At 36.5% G+C, this 17,901-nt stretch overlaps 1 protein-coding gene across 3 annotated transcripts in view; it reads right to left on the bottom strand.

Annotated features, from left to right (window-relative positions):
* LOC124186471 (odorant receptor 13a-like) overlaps window positions 1–17,901 on the bottom strand; it is a 95,825-nt gene that overhangs the window by 3,481 nt on the left and 74,443 nt on the right. For 2 of the 3 annotated variants that reach the window (XM_046578220.1, XM_046578221.1), the window contains 3 exons: window positions 3,098–3,303; window positions 2,277–2,668; window positions 82–357 (listed from right to left, as the gene is read on the bottom strand). In XM_046578220.1, coding sequence (XP_046434176.1) covers window positions 82–357; window positions 2,277–2,585 — 585 coding nt within the window. In that variant the 5' untranslated portion in view covers window positions 2,586–2,668; window positions 3,098–3,303. Of the gene's footprint in view, window positions 1–81; window positions 375–2,276; window positions 2,669–3,097; window positions 3,304–17,901 lie in introns of those variants that run through there. The other variant, XM_046578222.1, reaches the window with a different exon arrangement.

The following is a 17,901-nucleotide window of genomic DNA, read 5'->3' as shown; positions in this document are numbered from 1 at the left end:
GAAACAAACTCCGATCAAATTGAATATTTGTTTATTGAGACATGAATTCTTGAAATTTCTTAAGGTATGAAAATAACGCACCTGCGCCAGGTATGGAAGAACGTAGACGATTTCACCCTCGGAGAGATTTGCCGCCCTTTGGGTATAAAGCGAAACCATTGGTGAAACGGCAAAATTTATTACAGTGATTATTATCAGAGTAAGGTAAATCAACGTCAGGGTTTTCGTCACTCCGGCTACCATCGTCATCTTTCGGCGAACCGACGCATTGTGTCTGCACCATCCGTCGATCCATAATTCGCGAATTGTATCATCGATTTCTCGTATTTTTGAACGTTTGAATAACAGCGTGAAAGCCTGCGGAACGAAACATACTGATTTTGAGTTGTGTTCGATTACACGGATCTGCATAAAAAGATAAAAAAAAAAAAAACATTGTCTTCTCCTTCTTGTCATTAAGTGTAGTTATAATTGATTTGATGCTCACGAATCGAAATATAGTAATAAAAAATATGTATCACGTATAATTTTCGTGTAATGTTTTATTTCTTTTTTTTTCTCAAATAAAACCCTATTTTTTCTTACAAGTTACCAACAAAGATGGCAATAACATTCATAAGAAAGAAAAGTTATAAAGTTAAAATCTTCAATTATTAAAAACTCTCGTTCTCTTTTCACGTATCATCGATTGGAAATTTCACGGCGAATCGATCAAAAAGAAATCTGCAAGCATTCCGTCTGACCATTTTCCGTTGCAATGTGTCCTGGGATTACTATTTAAATAGATTAAAGTAGTGTTAATGCAAAAACAAAACACAACAAATTCTGAATTTTGAACAATAGGAAAAAAATCATATCATTTAATATATACGTGATAGAAAAAAATGGAAAGCAGATACATGGATTCGGCATATTGAAAACCTTCGTATCTGTAATATTTTTATTCCGAAGTAAGATTTCTTTTCAGACGTGTGTTATTGTACACACGGTGAATCCGGAGTAGTTGTTGACAAATACTAATTTTTTATTCAAAACAAACAATAATTTGCTCGAGCAAATTTGACGCGTTTGAATATTTGCCGAAGTTGTTGTATTAAATGCCGATTGTTTTCTCGCAGACTTCGATCTAGAATTTTTGCTACATTAAGTTCACAAGTTTTCTATTCAATTCAACGGAAACTTTTATTCTTTGTGTCAAGAATTACGTTTTTTCACTTATCGGCGTCATTTTTATTTCCTCAGGTGTTGCGCCGTAAGAAAAACTATCCCCTCTTTTCCGAGCTATGGATTCGTTTTGTTTTCCGTAAAAAAAATTTATTGCACTCTGACAAGTGATTCTTCGACCAAGAGTTACTTCATTTTTCGGTTTATAAATTATTGTAACAGTTCTTATGACCTAGAACCGCGTGGAATAAAGCCAAGAATTCCGGAAAAATGAAGCCTAAAAAACCTCTACTTTTCCAGATAATAATAATAATAGTTTCTGATCTTTAACGATTGTCAGGCATTTAATTGAAACGAATTTTGATCGTTGTGACAATCGGTGTACTGGATATACATATTTTGTTATCGAAATTCAATGAAGCTGCAAATCCATTCCCTGCTAGCAGTATACATATATCCTTGGATTCAAGTTATTCAGAGCTGTCGAGAGGATATGAAACATTAAGCTCCGAATCACTTGAAGTTCTCCTGTTTTCGAGGTAATCGCAGTTTAATGTTTTTCCAATATTCAAAGGCGCGTTCTGATTTCCGATTTTTACAAAGCAGGCAGGAAGTAGCGATTGACCGAGATTTAATTCGACGTTCCGTAAATATAAATATCTAATACCCAATATCAACTTCGTGGTTGTTTTTCATCGATTATTTATATCACACGATAAATCGACTGACTGACAAACGTTTCAATATCCGAATCTCGTTTGCGGCTGTTAGTCAAATTTGAAACTCACTGAATAGATGCTGTACATTAAAAAATTTTACACAATATCAAAACAAGCTCTGAAAATTTTTGGAAACTTCTTCAGTGATTTTATAATAATGACCGCATAAGGTGTAACTTTTCAGAGAAGTTGATCATTGTTTCTCAGTAAAAAATTGTGTTCAATTAAGTTTAGATAGTTGAATTGATTTCGTGAACTGAAAAAATGCGTTTACTCTTTCATATGACCGAGTTATTAATTCAAATTATTGTTACTATGCATAGGCATAATTATTCTAGGGTCGCTAAGATCTTGAAAAGATCGAAAATGCAGCTCACAACTTTCAAAGCTCACCTTGTGTATAATCAAGAAGGCTGTCGTCATGGCGCTGATGATCTCCATCACCTCAAAGAAGTTATCTCGAGCATCCCAAATGGAAAAATATTGGCTCGACGAGACGAGAATCATCCAGGAAATATTAACAAACGCATTCGCTTCGTAGATACAGCAAGTCAAGTTATTCCAACGAGCTTTTCTCGGCCAAAGTCCGACCGGTTGCAGCAAACGTCGATGCAGCGTTACGTATCGTTCGTACATTTTGACACCCTCCAAAATCAACTCCTTTCGATAATGCTCCTCGTTCGACGTTCGGGTTTCATCCATTTTTTGCGGGCAAAGTTCCGGTTGATTTTTTTTTTTTTTTTTTTACCAAGAAAATTGCGACTATGTGAAGTCAATGCTGGTATCTCAGGTTTATTTAAAACAAAAGACACAGGTTAAAATGTTACGTGTGGATTATATTTTAAGATTATTAATCTCTGCTTATGTTTGTATAGTGTGTTTCGACTGATTTTGATTGAATGTTGAACAAGTGTTGCCAACTTGAAATATAAAACCAACCCTTGCGAGAATATTTCTAACAGTAGAAATTTGATTTTTCTTGAAAAAGTCGATGGCTTTTTTAATTTAGTGAAGAAAAAAGCATCATCATTTGGAAAAAACCAGATCGTAGAAAAGAGGTTGAACCCTCCAAGAACAATGTCATCCAGCAAAAGGACTGACGTAAATGAAGAAAGTATTTCAGCAAAGCTCGATCAACGTACTTTTGAGTGAAACAAACCTTAATCGAATCGAATAATCTGTCGTAGAGATGAAAAATTCTGGAATTCACTCACTTTTATAGTCGACCCCTTTAAATGAAAATGACCGACACTCTTTCCTCAACAACACAACGGAAGATAAAAGAAAGAACGATATTCTGGCAGAGTTAAACTCTCTCTGCAGTCAAGCCTGAAACTTGTCTGCATAATGGCGAAGACGTTGGCGCACTCGTAATTTTCTCAAGAAGGTCGAGTCTCCTCTCTCTCCTGTGTATATACATCTAAAAAACAATAATAAGAATATAAATGCACTCACGGAGATACAGGTAAAAAAAAAAACTTTCAAACTTTTCCAACTGGATCGTGAAAGAGCGTTGGATATGTTCTTACAACTTGTTCACAAGTCGAACAACCTTCTGGGAATATTCATAAGCCCAAGTGGGTGTTTCCCAGGTCGTTAATGCACGAATAAAGTTGACATGCAACGCTATTGAAAAGGAAAACTGTCGAACGGATCATTGAAATATAGATTAACCATTATCTCGAACTATTTTTCAGTTCGACAAAACTTCGAGTCGGAGAAAATCTCTCAACGGCTCAACGTGTCTAGATCAAACTTTTCGTCAAACACACCAACGAATCTTTGAATAGTAAAGATTACCAAACATCGACTTCTGGGAATTAAAAGTAACCTGAATTTTGACCACTGTGAAATTGAAATCATCTGAGTATTCGATGATTCAATGTTCCAACCTCTTTTGTAAGCTCGATGAATTAGGATTTTCATGAAATTCGGCATACGTGCATAAATGTTGAAGAAAAGCAATTGATCCTTGGAAATTTTGATCGAAACCAATTTTTCTTTCCCCTTTCCTGCTCTTCCATTTTCATCCTTCTCCCTTTCTCTCTCTCTCTCTCTCTCTCTGTTTAGAGAGTGATCAAAAATTTAGCCCCAACATACCGAACGGTACTGAAAACGAAGCGATCCGTGACTGGTTTTGATTAAAAATTGACGAGTACCTTCCTACCCGTTTAATCGTCGAGCTTCTAGAGCAGTTCCTCTCTCGCCCCTTTAATGCTCGGGGGATTCGCCACGGTGCGATGAGTACGCAACAACGATAATAGACTTTATACCTGTTACACACTATCTCGGGTTTTGAAAGGGCAATGGTTGAGTGAAGCAGGTTTTAGGCAATATTCATTAGGTTATACAAGGTGCTCACTGCGTTGTTATTATAACGATTACCACTTATTTGTCGAATACATTAAGCCTCCCTTCCCTGTTCTTTCCCCGGCTCGTGCCTAATGAATTCGGACCAAAACACGACTGTGATATACAGTGTATACGCACCGAGGGAAAGGATTGTTTGAGCCAAGGGATATTCGTTTGATTCAACGATATTTGGCGAACACAATGCTTACTTAATTCGACGAAGTAATTTTTTCGGACGAAATACTTGTGACAACCTCACAATATGGAATTGAATCAAACCTTTGAATGATCATGCTGATTACCAATTTATTCAAGATAACACGACGTGAGTTTCACGGTGATAATGTGAATTTTGGATCAGGAAAATGTGTGATTGAAATTTTTTTATCAAAACAAATTGAGCTTGTTTCATTACATGTTTAGTTGAGTCGGTAGTTCAATGGTTTGAACATGTGACGAAATCTGTTGTTACAAAAATCTTTTGCATTTACTGAACATTAGAATTATTCAAGCGTACAAAACACATTCTTCGAACGATGTCATTTATCATTCTGTTTAGTGAATATTTTGTGGGACTTACTCGATATTTAATGGATGAAAACCGAAAGCTTATTGTTGGGTATATAAAAGTCTAAACTGAACTTGTGCCATTAGCCTTTGTTTATTTGTAGTCAACATTAATTTTGATGACCCAAAACTTGGTATTATGCTTTCTTCACTTGTAACAGGTCTGATGATAAGTTTATATCACATTATCCGTATCTAACTTCTAAGCCGCCTACCCGGTTTTATTACTATCTCTGAAACTAATTCCGTAGCGAGAAAGTTCACCGCCTAGTGGCCCTTCATAGTACTAGTATACCGATGTTTGCGATGAATATATTCTCTACTTGTTTCAAAGCACGTGACGTTTCTTTCACCTCTTAAACAAATCGGTGCAACTGATTCAACGAGTTACGCCAAACAAGCTCCGATTGGATCAACAAAGTATGGCATTCGATCGATGTAAGTTTTTGCTGGCTAGATTCGTGTACTGATTTTATTTGAAGTATCTAATTGTTTCTGTCAACGAAAATGAAATTTGCAGGAACAATACACAAACTTGAAATGAAATGATATTCAGTTGACTCAGTTCCGGAAACACATTAAAAGATTCACTCGAATCAACACTTCACTCGATCGCGACAAGAAAGGCTTTCGTTGAATCAAGGAATTCGCTCGACTGAATCATTCTGACAAACTAACTAAATCGAAATTGTTGAACTGAGGTCATCGTATTTGGAACAAACAAAGGATACTAGATCGAAGTAAATGGACTCTAACAAAATCTATTTTCTTAATTCAAGAATTCCTTTCCCTCCGTGTATACAGGCTCGCAAAAATCTTCACTCTGCAGACGCGTCTGAGGAACTTATGCATACGTAATTGTATTCAATGCACAGATGCACGAATTCTGAAATGGCACAAAACGCCGATACCGTGCAGTATATAATGATGAATAATAGCATCGAGTGCTGTTACTACAGCGGGATTTCCAGGTGAAGGCTTTCCCGCATACTTGTTTCAACTTGTCTTATGCATTCGTGTTGAACACTGATCGCCTTAGCTACTTATACCGGTCTATAAAGAGACACGTGAAACTATAAAGCGAACATGTCGAACGAGCATTGAAACTTATATGAATAGAATATCGCTTCAGGTGAATCCATGCATTCTGCATGAAGTGTGTATAGAAACGTTCCTCGACAGTCGACGGAAGTTAATAAGAACCTGCAAACCATGGTTTAAATCCATCTGACTCGCTGATGCAAAGGTTGGCGGTATTACACATCCGCTGTTCAAAAATTCTTCATCAACTTTAGTCGCGCCGATTATACGGTGAATACGAATGAAAAAAAAAACACTGTCACATATGTGACAGAAATGGATATAAGCTCATTCGAATGAACACAATTTATAACGATTCAAAAAAATTGACGCAATGCGATACAATTTGAACGTACAAAATCATTGACCTCTGGTGTTCTTGATCCTATTTTAATATGTTTTTGGACTCGTTTCGCTAATCAGATTCCTCGAATCAACTGAAAGATGTTTGAGAAATTTTGCATCACATAGTACAGTTGTGTTGTGCAAATGTGATCATTAACAAACCAGTATTTTACCGTATTTACCTCGTTAAAAATCGTAGTATGTTGTAGATTTTTTAATAGAAAAAATACAAGTTTTTATGATAAACTATGCATATTTACAATTTTGTATGGAAACAATTTTTTGTGTAAAATAATTTTGGCTAGGCCACTAGGCTACTAGCACAAATTTACTTTTACCTCACTTTATTCATGACTGTTGGTAAACTTGTCAAACAATCTTAATACAGAGATCCGAATGGCGAATAAAATTAGACCAAAAATATCGGATTCGGAAATGAAACACCAGAGTTAAATCAATTCGAACATTCTGATTACAAAGCCTTTTTCAAATTGTTATGAGATTTTAGCTTGCGTTCTTAAAATTTCGTTCAGATTCATTTCAATCACATTTCAGGGCGAAGTTGATTTATTCTAGTTCACTATAATCATTAGCGCCATTAGCAACACCACTGGAGATTTTTTGAACGTATTTTGTTTCCTTTTTCTGATCCTTGGCTCATCCTTAACCAGCTTTCTTGAAAGCTGCGACTGCGCAGCTTAAAGGGGATGAAATTTATGAAACAGAGTTGGTTTATTCGGATACACGAGGAGCTACGAAAGTAACTGTGCGAAAGAAAGTAGTAAAAACACCCTCAGTCCCATCCGGCCACAACCTATTCGAGTCTCCCTGCCTTATCTCTCAGGGTTTTCACCCTTGACTCTCTCATCCCTTCGGCAAGGTAGCCTGATCTTATCTTCGCACGAATCCCTTTAAGGATTAAAAGTATCGGTAGTTATCAATAATGTTACCATAATACGCGGCGATAATTAATAACGCAAATAATAATACAAGGCTCAGGGCCTGATGATCAAGTACATGCGGGCGAAAGAAAATCTGTTTGAAAAATGGTTCTCGAGTGCTTTACAACGGGGGTAAGCAGCATGACGCTCCTGTCCGCGTCTAATTTATGAAATACATACACTTAAATTCGGTGACTGGCGTAACGCAGCGTGGGGGTTGCGATTTTCAAATTGTAAAACGCTGTCGGGTTTCACAGCCGGGTGTGCCGGCTAACGAATTTACACAAAGGCGTTTTAGGGCTGAATTACCAGCGCGAAGCCGATGGAAGTTACGCGACGATAAGTAAGTAACGAAATAACGTGTTTAAAATCCGTAGGGCGAAACGAACAATGCCCGTGTTGCGAGTACGACGGCTTTGACAACTTTTTCAAAGACACGACGACTAACCGTCGGGAGTTTGACACTTGGAGAAAGAATTTCTTGAGAAAAAAATACTTTGTTTTTTTTTTTTTTTTTTATCAAATCTGAAACGAAAATTTTTTCAAATCGAGCAAAGTTTTGTTTGATTTGCAAAATAAAAAACATGAAAATAGCTTTTTATATTTGAAAAAAGTTTTTTTCAAACCAGTCCTCTGAAACGAGCGACTGTGTATATTTATAGTTAACGAGTTGGATCGCTAAAAACTATTTACCCGTACCAATGAATAAAGAATTCAAATCCAATAACACATTCGTTAACTTATTGTAGGAATGAAAAAATTAGTTTTCTGGATTGTAAGAAATTTTATCCAATTCAAACTTTTAATTCAACGCTCAGCGTTTAGTCTTCTTTTTTGTTTTTTCTGCCGCTTTTTATTCGTTGGACTACTTTTTCGGTAATAATTGCCAATTTTTTTTTTATTTCCAAATAGTCCTTGAAATATGCCTAATTAAAGAAAAAAATATATATATATACAAAGTTTATTTATTTATTTATTACAAAAGTAACACATGTAAACAAATGGTCAAAATTCGTACTTTTCTATGAAAAAAAGCATTTCCTGATAATCTACCGTGAGAATCCAAATGCCAATTTTTGCTCAAACTTAATACACGCCAAAAAAAAATTTCTTCTTCTCTTTGCTTGTCCGCCATATTGGATCCGCCGTTTTAAATTTTAGAATTTCAACTTCAGATTCATAATCAGCGACCCTAAAAGCACGCGCGTGCCAAATTTCAAGTGAATCGCGTGCAAGGAAAAATGTACGCATGAAAGGTTTGAAGAACTTTCCTCCGAGTGAATAACGGGAAAGGGGGAAAAATTCTCGACTCCACTTGAGATCCATTCTCGCTCACCTATAGTTTTACAGCCCTCTACCTGTTACCGACTCCATTTCCCAACGGTTGGCACGTCGACGTTCAACCTTCTCTGCACCGGTTCGTCTCAAATAACTCGCAGTCGGAACTGATTCGAATCCGGATTTTGCGGCCTTCGACACAAGTATACGATGAAACGAAGAATATCCACTTCCGCTCAAGTTATTCGAAGATTGCTTCTCGTTCTTCCCGTTTCCACTGCAAGTCCAACTTCGAGTCTGCAGTCTTGGATTCCTGCTGCAGCGGCTTTGACTACTGGAATCCCAAGTGCGTGTTTTCACCGACGACGCGACGTTGTGAAAATTGTAATTAAATTTCGACTCTCAGTTTACTGACACTTTCGTAATATGCGTCAGTAAATTTCAGCTAACAAGATTGTTTTCCCTGTAAACGATGCCCATTTTTTTTATTAATTTTGTTACGAGGCGTGCTCACATTGCGTAGAGATAAAATAATTTTGTTCGTTAGATGCGAAGGTAGAAAATACTGGAATTACAAACAGAAGCTTAGATATCGATGCATGGTTTCAAAACGCTTCAGAAGTGGGGAAGAATCCAGTAAATTTAGTTGATTTCATTCCACCAATGACTCGTTTTATTCAAACCAATCAAGGCTCATAATCAATACCGGTTCAACGTTGTAAAATCAAATATTTAACGATGCCAACGGAGTAAAAAAAAAGGTTTAAATGATATCAGCCATCGTGGAGTGAAATTGCACGAGATTGCTTATATTTTTTTTTAAAGTTTGTAAATGATTTGAAATGAATAGCATTAATGTCTAAGTTGCATGTTGTTGAAAACGTCAATATTTTCTATTTTTCTGGATCGAAAATCTCAATTAATTCAAAAATGTGGGTGACGAATGACAACGTAATCATTTCTCACCTTGCCAATACAAGCAGGGTGTCAAAAGTTTTCCAGCATCGTTCGTGGAAAGTGGTCGATGTCTCGGGTGACGTATCGCCGATACTTACCCAGGGGATATACCTTGCTTGACTGCCGATCGCGAGAGTTGTGTAGGTACTTCGCGTAGCCTCCGGGATCCTCGTGAGTATTAATCCACGTCAGGTGCTCGCTCCATTTCTTCTTCTTGTTCTTGATTTCCGATTATCTGTACCTCGTGTGCATTTATACCTACAGCGTGAATTTTCAACGACAAAATGGTCCGTTGTCTGTTACATTTCAATGCGCATGCGCTACGATCAGGCGGCAATTGTTTGCCAGGGTGACCAACTGTCATAAAGAACCCCACAGAATCCTTATGGAAATAAGGCATGGATGGAATCAGTCACAGGATCCTGCCTAGTTTTGAGAATGAACCGTTCAGTTTTTTGACTAATTTTTTTGATTTCAAGCCCCCTTGAAGTGTTATTCGTGAAAATCACTACATTCATAGACATCAAAAAATCTGAACACCTTTCTTTCGATGCCTGTACATCGGAAACTACTGATATTCGGGACTTGTATTCATGAGAACTTTTTATCAGGAGGTTATGTACTATAACGTATTGAAAATTAAAACGATTCTACAGGAAGTCAATTTCTATAAGGATTCTGCGAGGTGCTATAGACGAAATATCGCCGCGATGTATATAACCTCAAAATTTTTGACAGCTGTCGGTATTGAAAACAACTGCAAGCGGTAACTGCCAAAATTTTTGAGGTTACGTTCACGACGGTTGGTCACCCTGGCAAATAACTGCTTTCGGATTGTGGCGCATGCGCATTATGCTATAAATATTCTGTCGTTAGATATCAGTGGTCGTTGGTAAACCACTCTGCATGCGCCTGCGCGGGAATTTCATTTTTCGAACTGTAGTAAATTTAGTCGATTTCATTTGATCCGGCGTCGAAATCTTACAGTCGAAAAATTGAAAGCCCTTTGTTGAGGCGAAGAAAAATATAAGCCGGTAAATATCGCAACCCGTATTTGAAAGAAATATTTCTGCACGCGCGAATCGCAAAAACGCGCGTTTTGCCAAAGTTTCTTTCACCAAGCCCCGAAAGGATCACTTGACCCCAACGTCTTACGTGCCTTGCTTTATCAATCCTGCCGATATTCGCGTTAAGCCTTCTCCACTCGCTATACCCCAAAGAAACATAACTATTCCAAATCGCATTAGTATTCTACTTGCGGTTATTGTTCACCAATATGTTTACACCGGTACGCAGCTGTCTTCAGGTAAGGCAAAGCCGGTCTTCGTATCGTCCGGACGATGTTTCGATAGGCCGAGGAAGAATTGCTTTTCGTTATAGTTATAACGTTAAGTTATAAGTGGCGGTTGCTGTGATGACCGATTTATTTCTCTTTTTCTCGTTCTTATACGTTTCTCCCCAATTTATCTGATTGTGAGTTATTGGCCTAACGAACGAGTATAAAAGTGCACAGCTTTTACGCTCATTTGGGATAGTTTCTTGTGCAAAAAAAGCAAAACGACAAAAACACCTACATAAAGAAATAATGAAACACCATATTCGAATTTCCATATTCTTCATTATTGTTGTGAATGGTTTCTCTCTGATTTCCATGTATAAGACAATGTTTAACTTTCTACATTTAATTGTTTCATCACTGTAACGTCGATATGGATGTAGATTAGTATTAAGGAGGTTCTACAGTAAGTGCGATAGTCAAATTGATTGGAATAAAATTTGAATCTTTCACTTACTTGACTCACGTATTATCCGTTGAGATTTGGCAACACTGTGCTGATTAACCGAAACAGCAGAAACCGATGGCAACCCAACTTAACCCTGCAGCTCGTGCAACATTGCCAAATCTATCAGCTGCTGTTTCAGGTACCGTAAAATTATGTCTTTTTCGATGTAAAATTATCAATATCTCATTTAATAAGTACTCATGTTCCAAAACTTTTACACATATCGTTAATTTGAACCTTTCTTACTAACATTTTTTTATCTCGCTAGAAGCAAAAAACTTTTGGAAGATGAACAAATTTCCATAGGAAGCCATCTTAATCAAATCCAGAAGCTGGAATTTTTAGTTTACAATCACTGGGCTCTGAAGTTGTGAATCGGTGTTAAACTTCAGGAAAGCATTCAAGCCATAAAACCCCACCAGCGTGCCAAATTTTAACAAATATTAACTTTTCATTCTTTTACCACTGCAACCTCCTAAAAAATTCAGGGAATTTTACTTCACGGTTCAAGAAATTGGAGAAGTAGGTACACGTTCAAAGAATATATTCAATTAAGCACTGCGTATTTGCCGTGCGTACAGAGGACGAAGAGAGTAGCCATGAAAGATTCGACATCCGGTCATCATGGGAGGATGAAATTTTACTCAAGGTAATCGAATCGTCCTTTAATCGGAATTTAAACACTCGGATATACCTAATTTAATGTAATTAGACAAAACTTTATCCAACCAAGTTTCACTTAAAGGACCGGCGAAAGACTTAATTTGCCATTACGTATTCCATATGTGTAGGGCGTGAGTGTTGTTTCAACGAGATTTTCCCCTAACCCCACTTAAAGGTTAAAACGTGCATTAGGATGCGTGAAAACCGTTTAAAATATCTCCAGCAATGTTGTTCGCGTCAATAATAGTGATCGTAAAATAAAACAACATCCGTACTTTGTGATAACAATGAATCTAAACAAATTCGAACGAAAAAACTTAAGATTTCAACTATTCCTAAAAACGGTTTCGTAATTAGAACGGTCAAAATGATCCAACTCTCGTGTTTCTTGCCCGATTATAATTTGGTTGGACTTATTTTGTTCAGCATAAAAGTCTTCACAGATCGTCTAAAAAAATGTTTACAACGCGCATAGAAATTTTCCTGCGTGGTAGGCACGGCCCTGATTATGTTGTTTTGAACTTTTTTCTCACCCGTTACGTTGCCAGTTTGAATAATCCACCATGTTCGCTAAAATTGTGTATCTTTTCTCAGCTTGCTTCTACAAGCAGTACGATGCTGGTCTTGCGGTTTCACAAATCCCAAGCTATGAGGCAATGGCAAGACTAACGTTGTGTTGGTGGATAAGCGGAGATAGAAGATGCAAAATTTCGGAGATCACTTTTCAAGATCAATACATTTTTCCATGAAGCATATAATGAAAAATTCGTCGATTGTGAATTATAAGAAATCGAATTTAAACGTCCAACAATTCGTACAAAAAATTATTTCTCGGAATCTGAATAGTGAAAAAGAGAATAAACTATCGAAGAATACTATCTTTAAATTAAAAATAATTGGAATAAACCCTTTTTGACATATCGTACCTTATATCCTTGTGATCGTCAGCCTTAAGGATTTACTGGCTATACATTCTCAACCAAAAGTAAGTAAATATTGAATAATTTGTGTTAAGATAAAAATCGGAAAAAATGAAACGTAATAAAAACGATAAGAAAATTAAATTTGAATAATAATAATGCCCAAAAGTTATCGATAAATTGATTAAACGAAATATTGCTCAACAAATTTTCTAGGAACGTTTTTTGTTTTTTTCTTTCATGTAAAATTAAATCGCTAAATCTTCTGAATACACGTGTATTTTTTCAGAATTATATAATTGTTTTGAAATTTCCGTTTTCGAAAATTTGTAAAAGTTGTATTCACGAAACTCTTCGTTCAATGCCCCGGAAACTTTTCAATTGTAATGTACAACGCTTTTACGAAATCGGATCGAAAATTCATGATTTTTCTTCCATTTTTCAAAATTTACAATTTTCGAAAGCTGAAGTTTCAATGTAATGAAAAAATTCTTTGAAAATTCATCCGTATTCAGAAAAATCAACAAATTCATTTCACGTGACAGATGAAAACATTCCCTGAAAATTTGTTAAACAATATTTTGTTTGAACAATTCATTGATAACTTCTGGGCTTTATTATTATTTGAATTAAATTTTATTATCGTCTTTATCGTGGTTGAACTTTATTCAGATTTTTATCTTATTTGGAAGTATTTAATATTGTAGAGGAGACTCACTTTTGATCGTGAATGTACAGCCAGGAGGTACATCTTTAAGGATGTACAGGCGTGTGGGTCAAAATCGTGCCAGGTCAACGAAGGTGATAAAAATTGTTTTCACTTTTATTCCAAACACCTGCGTAAAATTTTAAAGCGATTTTCTGAACCATACCGGATTAATTTTACTTTCAATTTTTCGAGATTTTAAATTAAACCTTGCAGTTTTCCACAAGAATCAATGTAAAATCCAGAAAAAAATCACAAGTAAAATAACTCCTGTACGGTTCGGAAAATCACATTCAAATTTCACCCAGGTGTATAAAATCAAAGTGAGAACAATTTGTATAATTTTTATTCACCTGGTACGATTTCGAGCCACGTGCCTGTAGATCCTTGAATAGCGCCTCGATACACCCTGGCAGTAAATGGGGTAGGAAATGGTGGTGAGCCGGGGATTTTCGCAGCTATCTTAAACGGCGCGTCACCCAGTCGGACAGCGAGATAATTCCGGTAATCGGGTAATCTCCCTTGTCTTTACCCCTAATCCGATCATCTTTCTCTTCTCAACTTCAGCACGCCGTCCGACCGACCCTCCAGCCGCTCCTCAATTCTCATCTCCTTCGTCGTCCCCGCATTAACATTCATGCCCGCTTCCAGACCCTAGCTAGTATATTTCATCGCTATACCAAGCGTATAGGTATACATACCGATGTGTTCTCTTGGCTTAACGAAACGGGCGGCGTAACCGTTGCATTTGATTACCCGGCCGATAAAGTGTAAACCGATATTACGACTCACGTGAAGTGCACACATTTTACTAGAATTTCTTTATAACAACATATGTTTACGGCACGAATCGGTTACACGGCTTTGTAACTAAGAATTCTGTCGAAATATTACCGCGAAATTGCACTACCAGTTTTCTTACAACGCTCCGTAAGACTTGTGACGCGAGTAGCGAAAAGAAATACCAGTAAATCACCTCGTACCGGATTCCATTCCATTTGTCTCGCACAACCTTACCCAAACTTTTGAAACCACGTAAAAATCACACGATGATACTAGCAATTAACTGTCAATGCCCGTTCAATGTTTTTCTACAAATCTATTCAAACATATTCGTGCAAGTGGATTACGAAAGATGAATTCCCGAAGGTTGAAAGGTAATCATCGAGCTTGTGGCAATAAATTACGTTTTTAGATCCAACTGGTCCACGTAGGTCAGCTATTAAAATTACTTGCATTTATGGTGGTAGCGAAAAGTGTCTGAAACATTTGCACAGTTTTCAGTTGAAACGGTAGTACAAATTCAACATGGCCGCTGTTGACTCACCTGACAATTTATTTCGATCACAGGATTAGTTTCAGGATTCCCCAGTCATCGAGTGCTGGTCGAAGTCGAAGAGAAAAGTGGCAAGAATAGTTTAGCTTTAGTTTTAACATTGACGGAAGCCCAAATACTAAGAATTCACCTATCGCCTATCGCCTGTATTCACTGCTCATTTTCCGTGTGTTCACGCGCCATAACCAAACTTCCATTGAAGATCTTTATGATGAATACCTCGTTTATGCGAATGTGCGAGTTCAAACGGCAGGCATTGACAAAGCGTTGTTGAATCCAAAGGAGTGTGTCACACTAGTTCTTCCTATTGAAGGTGTTTCAACTATTTTTAATAAAATGACGTGCAAATTTAACATTGTGGTTGTGAAATCACATAAAACTGTAAATCATAATTTGATTGATGAAATGAGAATGATTTGGCTACAGTTGAAGTACCTAAATAATTCATGAAATAGTATCGAACCTAGCTATGGAACAATTTGTTTCGTTGAATAAAAATTTATTCACTATTTGATCAAATTCTGATGAATCACAGAAGTTTTCCTTTTTTATTTCGTGCCACAGGTAATTAAGAATTCAGGTCACGATCAGCTGAATTACCGAGTTTAGCAAAATTTTACGCTTTACATGTCTGCATTACGATACTGTGAATTAATATGGGTGTTATTATCGGGTCTGAAATGTCACGTAAGAACAAATTGACGACGGTTTCTACGTACGAGATTTCTGTTCCGATGTGTAGAAAGCTATGCGAGGAACGTTGATGGAATATGTAGATTGCTATTTAATTTGAGTGTTTCAGAACGTTGGCGCGAAAATTGATATTGACTCAATATACACATGCAACAAAATGTGATCAAGACGTATCACACGATTTGAAAATTCTATTTTCCCAATAATATGAAACGTTCCCTCTGCGGATAATCTTTTGACGTCTTTGGTTTTCATCACGTTTGGTGATATAAGAAAAGTATTAATTTTAGTCGAAAATCAATTTTACTAATTTCAACGAATCTTCACGTGTTCGAACTACTGTAATCCGAACAAAAAGCTTTTCAGAAAACTGTCGGTATGTCTGACGAATTCCCGCGACGATCTCGGAAACGGTGCGATGAAAAGAACTGAAACTTACAGGATTTTACAATCAAATGATGGGCAATTCAATTTAAACTGCCGATTTTATCGGAAATAAATCGATTTTCAGTGTTTTCCCGAAAAAATGTGTACTTTTTCCTCCTCATTACTTTTTCTAAGTAATCGATTACCTATGCTTATCCCAGTTTGTATATTTATTTTTGAAGAAATGTATAAATTATTTGTTTTTCAGAAAGAAAAATTTCGAAACTTTTCCATTACGCTGCCAAGTCCTGTCAGTTTCAAATTTTTCATTCGGCTATTTTCGAGATCATTGCACAAGTTTGTCGGAGAGACCGATAGACTCTTTTCTGTTCACGATGATGAAAAGTATCGCGATAAAACTGTTTTTCCGGCATGTTTTCTACAGAAATAATAATCTCGCAAAATATTTCACCTTGAATAGGTTCTGCGGATTTTTTATCCTGCATAATCACTACATTCTGTTTGTATTACGCGCAAGTACAATAAACTATTTCACAAAATCTGATTCGTTCCGTCAAATTATCACTGTCTAAAAGTGACTTGCCTTGAAATAAGAATCCTTCAATCATCCAAACCTGCAGGATCAATTAATTTCTATACTCATCTTTCTGCTGGAACATATCTTGCGAATTAGCTGTACGCTGATTGTTGATTGAGAGATATCAACCGGAAATTGCGAGGCCTTCGTATCGGGTGTTTAAATCTTAAGGATGGTCTATTATTCTGGTACCGGAGCTGAATTCGAGAGTTGTAACCAACGATTACCTCACCGAAAATGTTCACGTGTCAAATCATAAGATCTTTTAAAAGAATTCAGCGTTTAATTTTTTACACGATTCATCTTGTAAATTCGATAAAATGAATAAAAAATCACGTAGCAAATTACAAAAGCACGAATCATCAGACATACTGGATCAAAAATCACACGGTTCATTCACATTTATTTTATCGAAATTACAAGATAAATCATGCAATAAATTGCATGCTGAATTCTTTCAAAATATTTCACGAGCAAATCTCTAAACACGTATTAAATTCACGTTGTTACACAATCGCAAAAGAGATTTATTTGCCTTCTGGCTTTTTAAGCTACTCTATAATTATATATGCAACTTAACGGTGCAGTCTGAAAAGCTGGGCGCTTTGTAAGTTCAAGCTACAGAAACCAAAAAAATATATACACATGTGTACACTGTAATTTCGACTTCCTTTTTTTACTACCTCATGTGGAAACCCTTGCTGCTGAAACGACTCTGTTACAGAGTAAAGTTTTGGCATTAACACTCTCAAGCACCATCCGACAAATTTATGACGCCCTCTTATAGACTTAGGGCTATCGTCTGTATACTTTATTGGCCAAGAGCCTGAAAACTCTGGAATTTGGAGATTCGTTTCGAGGTAAAATCGAGGCTCTGGCTTTAAAATTAGAACAATTTTTTTTTTCTTCCACAGATATAAGTTTTTAGTGTACTTTTGTTACGCATCTTTGAGTGGATTTTTGTGTAAAAAAAAAGAAAAAATCGTAAATTAATCATTTCATTCCGACGAATGAAGATTTCAGTCCTCTTGGATTTTTTGACTGTTTTTTGTTAGTAACATCCGTTGAAAGCTCAACGGATGTGCATTTGAAGAACTTTTCTGCATGCAGTTTAAATTCGATTCGAAGTTTCGGTTTGATGTCTGTCAGTCCGTGTTCGCATCGTGTGTGCTGTACCACTTGGTGAAATTCAAAGTTTTTGCAGCTTTTCCAGTTGTCAATAATCAACTTATCAATATTGATCCACAGGACTCCTATTTCTAAATTCCTCGTACCAAATTTCCGTATTCATGTACGAAAAGTTCATTTCCTAGATCAGTTTGTATATTACTGGAATACTTACTCGTGCATTTGTTCTTTAAATTTACCGTTTAAATTTTCCTTGGGCTTGAATTAGGCGAAAGCTCAGTGTTCAACAATTTTTAAACGCCGC

Source organism: Neodiprion fabricii, chromosome 7 (genome assembly GCF_021155785.1).
Source record: "Neodiprion fabricii isolate iyNeoFabr1 chromosome 7, iyNeoFabr1.1, whole genome shotgun sequence".
Lineage (NCBI taxonomy): Eukaryota > Metazoa > Arthropoda > Insecta > Hymenoptera > Diprionidae > Neodiprion > Neodiprion fabricii.
This window is presented reverse-complemented; position numbering and strand designations above follow the sequence as displayed.